General features: G+C 47.4%; 2 protein-coding genes across 3 annotated transcripts in view; both read right to left on the bottom strand.

Moving 5' to 3' along the window:
• The window catches only part of Lmln (leishmanolysin like peptidase), a 43,554-nt gene extending 41,171 nt beyond the window's left edge, over window positions 1-2,383 (bottom strand). The window contains exon 1 of the mRNA XM_040750892.1: window positions 1,964-2,383. Within this exon, the coding sequence (XP_040606826.1) occupies window positions 1,964-2,149 (186 nt within the window). The 5' untranslated portion in view covers window positions 2,150-2,383. The remainder of the gene's footprint in view (window positions 1-1,963) is intronic.
• Window positions 2,384-4,978: 2,595 nt separating this feature from the next.
• Rpl35a (ribosomal protein L35a) lies at window positions 4,979-8,928 on the bottom strand. 2 transcript variants are annotated; one of them, XM_040750895.1, is made up of 5 exons: window positions 8,817-8,928; window positions 8,142-8,187; window positions 7,806-7,958; window positions 6,524-6,668; window positions 4,979-5,037 (listed from the first exon to the last, which is right to left on the bottom strand). In XM_040750895.1, the coding sequence occupies exons 2-5, from the start codon at window positions 8,150-8,152 to the stop codon at window positions 5,014-5,016; spliced, it is 333 nt and encodes a 110-aa protein (XP_040606829.1). In that variant the 5' UTR covers window positions 8,153-8,187; window positions 8,817-8,928; the 3' UTR covers window positions 4,979-5,013. The 2 variants fall into 2 exon arrangements, with proteins under 2 accessions (XP_040606829.1, XP_040606830.1); XM_040750896.1 differs by lacking the exon at window positions 8,817-8,928 and adding an exon at window positions 8,772-8,790.
• Window positions 8,929-8,962: the final 34 nt, after the last annotated feature.

Below are 8,962 nucleotides of genomic sequence, written 5' to 3' on the forward strand. Positions count from 1 at the left end.
TCGCAGCTGTCTGTGGCTCCAGTTCCAGTGGATCCAACACCCTCACACAGACAGACGTGCAGGCCAAACACCAGTGCACATAAGTATTAAAAATATATATGTATATACACATTCATACAGACGTGTGCGCGCGCGCGCACACACACACACATACACTGCACCTCTGACTTATAAGGCTACTTCTTCCTCTTGAGAACACTTCCCATTCTGGTTTTGTGTGGGTGGCAGAATGCAGAGAATTACAAACTTGGCGGGTTGAAGTGTTCAGAAGATCTTACAGCACCACAGAGTTACAGGAGAAGCCAGAGGGGAAGCCCACAGCCTCTACTATGTATCTAATGAAGACTCACAGTCCTGAGAATAGAAGAGTGTGACCTGTGCTCAACCCCACAGACCTGAACGGCAACAAGGGGTAATGAAGCTCTCATGTGCTCAAAGGCTTAAGGTGAATAAGCCCAGCAGGCAGTAACAGAAAGAACCAAACAGAAGCCAATGTGGTTTAAAGGAACACCAACTAAATGACGAGCTCCCTGGAGAGCATAAAAGACAAGAGCCAGGAGTGATCTGCCAGTTCAAGGCCAGCCTGAGCTACACAGCAAGTCTAGAGACAACAAAAACATCAGACAGCATTTGGAGATGTTATTCTAAGCGACTTAGAAACCAGCTTGGGCAACATAGCCAGTGCCAGGCTAGCCTGTGTTATAGAAAGAGACCCTGTCTCAATAGGATAAGTAAAATAATCCATCTGAAATTTAATGCCATGATAAAGCTAAAACGCTGAATGTAGGTACATGGGTGTCTGAGATGGGGGCAGGCTTATCAGATCAGGCATCCTCCAACTCATGGCTAACCTGGACTGTATGATATAAGACCCTGTCTCAAAAAAAGAAAACAAAACAACGCAAAGCAATAATAATAAGAAGAACTGTATGATATAAGACCCTGTCTCAAAAAAGAAAACAAAACAACGCAAAGCAATAACAGTAATAATAATAATAATAAAACCACCACTTAACCTTCCTAACATTCTGGCTAACGAAGTTAAACAGCATGCATACGACATTCTTAGAAATTACCACAAAAAGAGTAGGCTGAGATTTCTGGGCTGAAATGGTTTTTCTAGATAAAGCTTCTAAGCTTTCTAGGTACACTGTAAATGCCAATCTCACCATGCAGTCCTGTCTCAAGTACTGTCCCTTGTTTACTCACAGATTAGTAATTATGGGGCTGCCTCAGTACAACACAAATGTTATCTCAAGGAGCCTTAGGACTAGATTATACTGAGCTAAATGTAACCAGAGTAGAACCTGGTTAAACGCCGGCCAGAACACAGGGCACATAAGGCGTTCTGTGGAACTGGAAAGAATGCTCTACTGGGCTAGTTTGGTTAGGCAGACCTGAGGCTGAGACTTGAACAGACTAAAGGAATTTAGACTGGGAGAGAAACGGGTGGAAGGAGGAACAGACTTGGCAGGGCTGGGGTGGGGTGGGGATAAAGGCAGCAAACCGATAATAACTAGAAAACAAATGCTGAAATTTGTCTCCAGAGACCTCTCAGTAGCCCTCCAATAGCTCTGTCTGGTTCTCCCGTAAACTGCTTCTTAAGTCTTCAGATAGTGGTTCCCGGTGTGGTGCTCGGGTGAGCAGCATCAGTTCTAGGAATCTGAATTGCGAGGACCCATGCCAAACCTGAGTCAGAAAGTGAGGGAGTAGGGCAGCAGTCTGTTTTAACAAGTGCTTCGGTTATTCTGGTGCTCGTCCAAGTTTGTGGGGCTACTGGCTAAGCGGAATGCGAGGGGGACAAGCGCCTAACCCAGGCGCTCTGCCCGGAGCAGGGGCCGACGGCGGACCGGGCGCTGGCTTTCTCCGGCAGAGCACCTGCAGTCGGGCGCCCCGGACGCCACACCCTCCGTGTTACGCCAGCACTCCCTCGCCCGGCCCGCTCGCACCCGCTTCGCCCTACCTCAGTGTCAGAAGGGACGTGATGCCGACACGGAGGCGAAGTGCTCAGGGATATGGGAGCAGCCGCGGCGCCGGCCGGGAGCCCGCCCAGCACGAGCAGAACACCTCGCACCCACAGGCAGCCGCCCCAGCGGCCCCGCGGCCCTGCACCCGCGCCGCCCGCTCTTCCAGCCCCAGCGGCCGCCATCTTCGGGCCGGCGTCGTTACCATGGAGTGCGACGCCTCCGCGCCGCCGCCCGCCCTCGCCGCGGACAGGTGGCGGGGCCTCGGTCGCTCCGCCATTGGCCGGGTTCGGTGGAGGACGAGGGCAGCGGCGTCCGCGCGAGCGTCGAGCTGGCCAATGAACACCGCTGGGCAGCCCACGTGACCTGAGCTGTGGGAACCCAGGGCTGGTGGGGATTAGTGCGGAGCAGAAGGGCGTGGGGGGCAGCCGCCTCGGAAGTCGCTTGTCCTACTCCATTCACTAGATGTGTACCCACCAGCTGCCGGGACTAACAGCTTAGAATTGTCCTGTGAACCAGATCTGTTTTCAGTTCATACCGCCAAAGCTGCCTATACAACCCACTAAGGGGTTTGGGATTCCTGGGGCAGCTTGACTACCCAGTATTAACCCAGGAAAAGTTTGGCACCTTTGCACAAGTCACTTGACATGGCAATTATAAATCATTCCTTATACCTTAGTGGAGGTTCAACTTTCTCAACTTCAAATGCCTAATTCTTTTTTTTGTGTTTGGTTTTTTGTTTGTTTTTTGGTTTTTTTCGAGACAGGGTTTCTCTGTGGCTTTGGAGGCTGTCCTGGAACTCACTTTGTAGACCAGGCTGGCCTCGAACTCAGAGATCCACCTGCCTCTGCCTCCCGAGTGCTGGGATTAAAGGCGTGCGCCACCAATGCCTGGCCAAATGCCTAATTCTTATCAACCCCTCCAATACTACCTTATTCACTGTTTGTCTGCGTCACACATTCAACTTTTTCTTTTCCCCCTTTGGTTTTTCGAGACAGGGTTTCTCTGTGGCTTTCGAGGCTGTCCTGGAATTAGCTCTTGTAGACCAGGCTGGTCTCGAACTCAGAGAGCCGCCTGCCTTTGCCTCCGGAGTGCTGGGATTAATGGCGTGCGCCACCACTCGGCTCACAGCCCCCCCAACCTTGTAAACATTATCTATGCAATTACCAAAACCAAATTCTTGAAACCTTCACAACCAGTTACCTGTAAAATGCAAATTTAAAGCTTGATTAAATCAGCATTTATGGAACTCACTCTACTTCTCCAAAGTTTAAAATCCCAAATCCCATTTCAGTTTATAAAGGGTTGCCAAGATAATCCAAACATATTAACCTTGTCACTCGTTAATTTCCGTAACCACAATGGGGGGAACCTCATAAGAAATTTTGAAGACTGTTCATGCCTTGTTTCCCAAGAACTTTGTCCTGAGACACCTAGTGCTCTCACTATGTGCTCTTCACATTACACCCTACTTAATTTTTCTATTCCTGAGGCTGCTGAACACTTTTTTGAGACAGGGTTTCTCCGTGTACCTTTGGAGCCTATCCTGGAACTCTAGGGCAGACTGGCCTCAAACTCAGGGACCTGCCCGGCTTCTGGGATTAAAGACGTGTGCCACTACTGCCCTGAGCCATAAACACAAGTTGCCTTTTTGGAAAACCAGCTTTCATTTGTGGTAATCCCAATGGCACCTCCTACCCTTGAAACCTAGATTTTTCCAAGAGTGAGTCCTTTAGGGATCTAGTGAGCTAACTAGCTGACCCACTGCTTCCCAGCACACTCCTCTGGAGACACTTCAGCTTGAACTAACCGGCCTATGCCCCACCTTGGTCTTGGCATTCATTTACTGTGGGAAGAGAATTCACTTTTCACAAAGTATATTAGCTCAGGACCTCGTACACATTTACAATCCAGTCTAAAGACTGTTTAATAAAAAGGACTTGCTAGCAATTAGCCAAACTATAGAAGCCTTCCTATTTTTAGCACATCCTCAAAATTACAAGCATTTTAGAGCCCTACTCACTATTTTGTTGTAAATATGCTATCAACCCTGCAGTGGGCTTTAAAATCAAGGAAAGCCATTTTTCAAGGGCTTTCACCAACATATAAAAAGTAATGTACATCTACTCTTATTTAACTAATCCCAAATTAATGCCCCAACTCATCCAAATGAGGCAACACCAAGAGAAGCACCAATTAAGTTCTTCGCAACTCTTTGTACTGAACTTTCCCTACCTATACTGAACATCAGGAGACCTCCAGCCGCAAAACCACATCACCCAAACGCTTCACCTACCCCATGCCCAAGATGATTCAATGCTTAAGTCTAGAACTGAAATCACTTTCCCAAACCTTGTACACCACCCACTATGACGCCCCAGCAATAAAGTAGAACTTTGAGACAGGCTCTCAGTAGTCCTGACTGGCCTAAAATACCAGAGCAATGGCATTACGTTTTGGGGGATTTTTCAAGACACTGTATAGCCTAGGCTATCCTGAAATTCTCCCTGTAGACCAGGCTGTCCCTTCTGCTGGGACTGAAGCTGTGCACTGCCACCACCTGGTGACAAGGGATCTTTTATATTTTTGGTTGTGAGCCTAGCTAGCCTTTAATGCTAGCTAGGCCCTACAAGGGATTTTTTTTTGAAGTTAGAAACAAGCTTGTTTCAGATGTCAATCCCAGCTCAGCTCTACTCCCCCCTACAACAGGGGAATCTTTTTTTTTTTTTTGGTTTTACCAGACAGGGTTTCTCTGTATTGTTTTGGATGGAGGCTGTTGGTCTAACTTGGCCTCGAACTCAGAGATCCGCCTGCCTCTGCCTCCAGAGTGCTGGGATTAAAGGCGTGCGCCACCACAGCCCAGGCAACAGGGGAATCTTAAACATGCCTATTTAGTCAATACTGTCAATTATATAGAATTTCCTTGCACTCTGAAAATGCTAGACAACTTCCATCACCTTAGATACACAGAGAATCTTTTAGGACGTTCTGGTGAAAAAAAAAAAAACAAGACCACAAATCCACTTTTCTTTATTTACTTTTCATTAGTTTAAATTCTGGAAGGGTACAGCATCTGGGAAAAAAGAAAAGCATATAAACATTAGGTGAATGATACATACAAACTTACAAATCATTGGATACACAAAAAGGACAAATATGCTGATATGAAGGAAGTTTAGTTTGTACTGCATTTGGCCTTTAAGAAACACAGTTGCCAATACTCATTTTGCGCACATATTTACATATGTGTATACACACACACACACCCCGTGACATTCGTTTGCTTCCATGGCTTTTCACTTTGAGATAAGGAGGTCTCTCACTGAGTGAACCTAGAGTTCATTGGCTGTCCCAATATATCATCAAGGATCTTCTCCCCAGCGCTAGAATTCCTCAAACCCACTGCTATGCCTGAATTTTTTATATGGCTCCCGGGGAAAGAACTGTGGACTTCCTTTTGTGCAGCACGCTTTTACCAACTGAACCATCTCCCCAGCCCCAAGAACCAGCACCCCTCCACTCCACACTTAGTAAGCACAAGGCACTATGAACTCTAGGTATAATTGGGCCTAGATCCTGATTTTATCATCCCAACCCCAAAACAGCAACAAAAATTTTCAAGGGATGGTGAAATGGCTCAGCGGGCACAGGAACTCATGACCACATGAGTTCTTGTAACTGCCGCAGTAGAAGAGGTGGCTTCCAAAACACTGTCCTTTAACCTTGACATAATGCTGTGGCATGTGTGCCCACACATATAAAAATAAAATAACAGCACCAGAGTATAATATGAGAGTCAGGTATGGTCGCACTAAGTCTAGCATTACCATCATTATAGTGTAAGTGTACCCTAAAGATATTTGACAAAATTCTCATCTAGTTCTTGGGTTGGTTTTTTTTTGTTGTTGCTCTTTTAGGTTGAGACAGTTTCTTTGTGTAACAGCCCCAGTTGTCCTGGAACTACAGAGACTCCCCTGCCTCTTGGCTCCCTAGTGCTGGGATCAAAGGTGTGCAACACCACTGCCTTGCTAAAAATCTCATTATTTTATGTCTAAGACAAGGACCCAAGTCCCGAGACCTAGAGTATGTTTTCCCACATATTCTGGTATGGTAAAACTGACATACATGATCGATGTAGCTAAATATTATAGTAAGCATCCCACCCCAAAGCATATATGACACAAGACAAGCCTAATAGGACTGGCATTAAATCCCATGTACTTGGGAGGCTAAGGCAGGAGGACCAGGCCTGCCTGGACACTGCCTCAAATAAAGATTAGCCTTGTCCATTTAAAAAATCCCAGGACAACCAGAGATAAAGTGAGACCTGTCTCAAAGACACAACCAAAATCTGCCCAAGATATTTCTTCTGACAATCAGCTTTAGCAAAATCTGAAACTCACGTAATTCATTTGATCATCTGCTTTCACCTAGCTTTTCTCTCAACAATCAACAGATGTTCTATCCAATTTGCCACTTCCGTCACTCACTAAAGCCTTTAGAGTAAGTCCACCCTTGAACTTTGACAAAGAGTCATTTACTCTGCTGTTTGCACTTACCACACGGATTCTGTGTCCAATGGCCTTCGCAGGAAGGTTGCTTCGGAATTTGGCACGAACCATGCCACTGTTTCCGTGGGCCCGGGTTACTTTTCCCCAGATCACTCTGGTTTTGTTTGGTTTGCCTCCGGGTGTCACTGTGTTGCTGTTTTAAAAGGACACAAGAAGCATGACAGCTTTTCACTAACATTACCTGACACAAACTTGATTATTTTCTAGGACCCAGCTTTCACCTCTAGTTTTCCACAAAGAACCCTTTAGGAAACTGATATCTAATACTTTCATTCAACAGTTCACACATGTCAAACAATTTTTAATAAGATGATGACCAATGGGCGTTGGTGGCGCACGCCTTTAATCCCAGCACTCGGGAGGCAGAGGCAGGTGGATCTCTGTGAGTTCGAGGCCAGCCTGGTCTACAAAGTGAGCTCCAGGACAGCCTCCAAAGCCACAGAGAAACCCTGTCTCTAAAAACCAAAAAAAAAAAAAAGTTTAGGTTTATCCAGTAAGGAGACACAGACCGCGACTCAACGATCCCACGTGGACGGGGAGGGAAAAGGGGGGTGAGAGGTAACCAACCCATGCAGAGCAGAGAGAGAGTAAGAGCAAGAGAGTAGGAGAGCATAAACGGGCAGGGGTCAGTCCTTTAAAGGGGTCCTTTGCATCTACCTGGTTCTCACGGAACTCTGGGCTGGCCAGAGTGCTGCCTGAACGCATCCTGCCAGGTAACAGGGCAGGCCAGAGTAATGCCTGAACCTTTCAATAGTTGAATGAAATGAACCCCTGGAGTCCTGGCTAGCCTGGAACTCAGAGGCATCCCCCTCTGCCTCCCAAATGCTGGGATTAAAGGCATGCATCACAGGAGTTTGAACATACTCATGACCTTATAACGTGTATAAGGCCTTATGATCAATTCCCAGTAGGCAAAGAGCCAAAAGAGCCAAGGCAGTATCCACCTTAAAATAAAAGACAACGCAAAAATATCCCAAGGAATTAAAACAAGCCAAGATGCATTCAAAAGTATTCTGTAATGCCTTGTGGGGGGTGGGAAGCCTTAATCTCTTATTTTAAACCATGTTGAGACTGGGGGGCTGGTCCCTTCAAACCCAGGGCCTTTATACAACTGCAATTTTTCTAAAAGCCACGGTTGCCTATTTCACTACCACTGACAACATCTATAATCTCCTAACAAGTTCCTCCTCACACCTCTAAGCAGAATCAACAGTATCAGTCCTCACTAACCCTCTGCTTTTCCAGTAAAAAGGCATCAAACCACACTTACTTTTTTGCTTTATACACGTAAGCACATCTCTTGCCCAGGTAGAATTCAGTTTCATCTCGGGCATAAACACCTTCAATTTTAAGAAGAGCCGTGTGCTCTCTCTGGTTCCGGAGGCCTCGCTTATAGCCAGCAAAAGTGGCCTTGCACCACAGCCTAAGACACACAAGACAGACACTATGAATGAACTTCACAACTTTTCGTTTAACTTCTGGCAATCCATCATGACTTGTTTTGAAGCTATGTAAAGCAAACATCTTGTTCCCCTCCCGCATTATTTTAAATCTGGGTTTCACATCTACTTAAGACTAATAAAAAAGGGAAAACCGAACCTCGTACCTTCCAGACATATTTGCCTTTTAGAAAAGTCCTGTTCCCAGCAGGCCTGAAAACAAACAAGATCTCAAATTAGAGCCATGGAGCACGTTTCCCGGGAACCTGTCAACTTCTTTTCTTGAGCACGTTGGGCGAATGCAGTAGCACTTCCAGCACTGGGAACTCCTAACTCTGCCATATCATCTACAGAAACAGAGCCTGGCAAAACACTCAAGACTCCCCAGAACGAATGACAACTCACTACTCCGAAACGTGGAAAAGCTAGGTGTGGGGAAGCCTGAACAACGATCTAACTTCTAGAAACCCCGTAAGGAGCCCAGAGACAAACTTAAGCCTCTATCAGTTGACAAAACTCCGCAGAGCGCACAGGTGACACACACAAGGTCCAGCTCGGGGAAAGCAGCTTCTAGGGATCGCCGCTTCCCGGGCGAGCAAGGCGGAAGGAACGCGCCCTCCGAGCCCGAGGACCGCCGGACTAGCGAGCTCTCCGTCCCACGACCCGGGCACTCAACACCATCGGTCCCTCATCTCCCCCATCCCGCCCTCCCTCCCCCTGGAACCTCCAGAAATCGAGAGCGGTCAGGGTCCCCGAGATGCAGGGAGGTCTCGGGGGGGCGACGTACACAAACCCACCCCAGGAATCCGCCCCCAAAGTTCAACAGCAGGAACTGCGCTCACCTCCACAGGCGCCAAGATGGCGGGAAGAGGAAGGGAGGCCCCGCCGCGCGGCCTTGTGGGATGCACGCCCCGCCCCTCTCCGCGCTTAGGCCGCTTGCCCTCTGCCGGAGAGAAATGGTCAGGCAGAGGCTCGACTCAGCCGAGCC

This window comes from Mesocricetus auratus, unplaced genomic scaffold (genome assembly GCF_017639785.1).
Source record: "Mesocricetus auratus isolate SY011 unplaced genomic scaffold, BCM_Maur_2.0 Super-Scaffold_100008, whole genome shotgun sequence".
Classification (NCBI taxonomy): domain Eukaryota; kingdom Metazoa; phylum Chordata; class Mammalia; order Rodentia; family Cricetidae; genus Mesocricetus; species Mesocricetus auratus.

What these genes read in the sequence shown, in the direction of transcription:
- Rpl35a (XM_040750895.1), bottom strand. An exon ending in TACGTGTATAAAGCAAAAAA is followed by an intron (nt 6,669 to 7,805) that starts GTAAGTGTGGTT and finishes CTTTTAAAACAG; the next exon opens with CAACACAGTGACACCCGGAG. An exon ending in TTGGACACAGAATCCGTGTG is followed by an intron (nt 5,038 to 6,523) that starts GTAAGTGCAAAC and finishes CTTTTTTCCCAG; the next exon opens with ATGCTGTACCCTTCCAGAAT.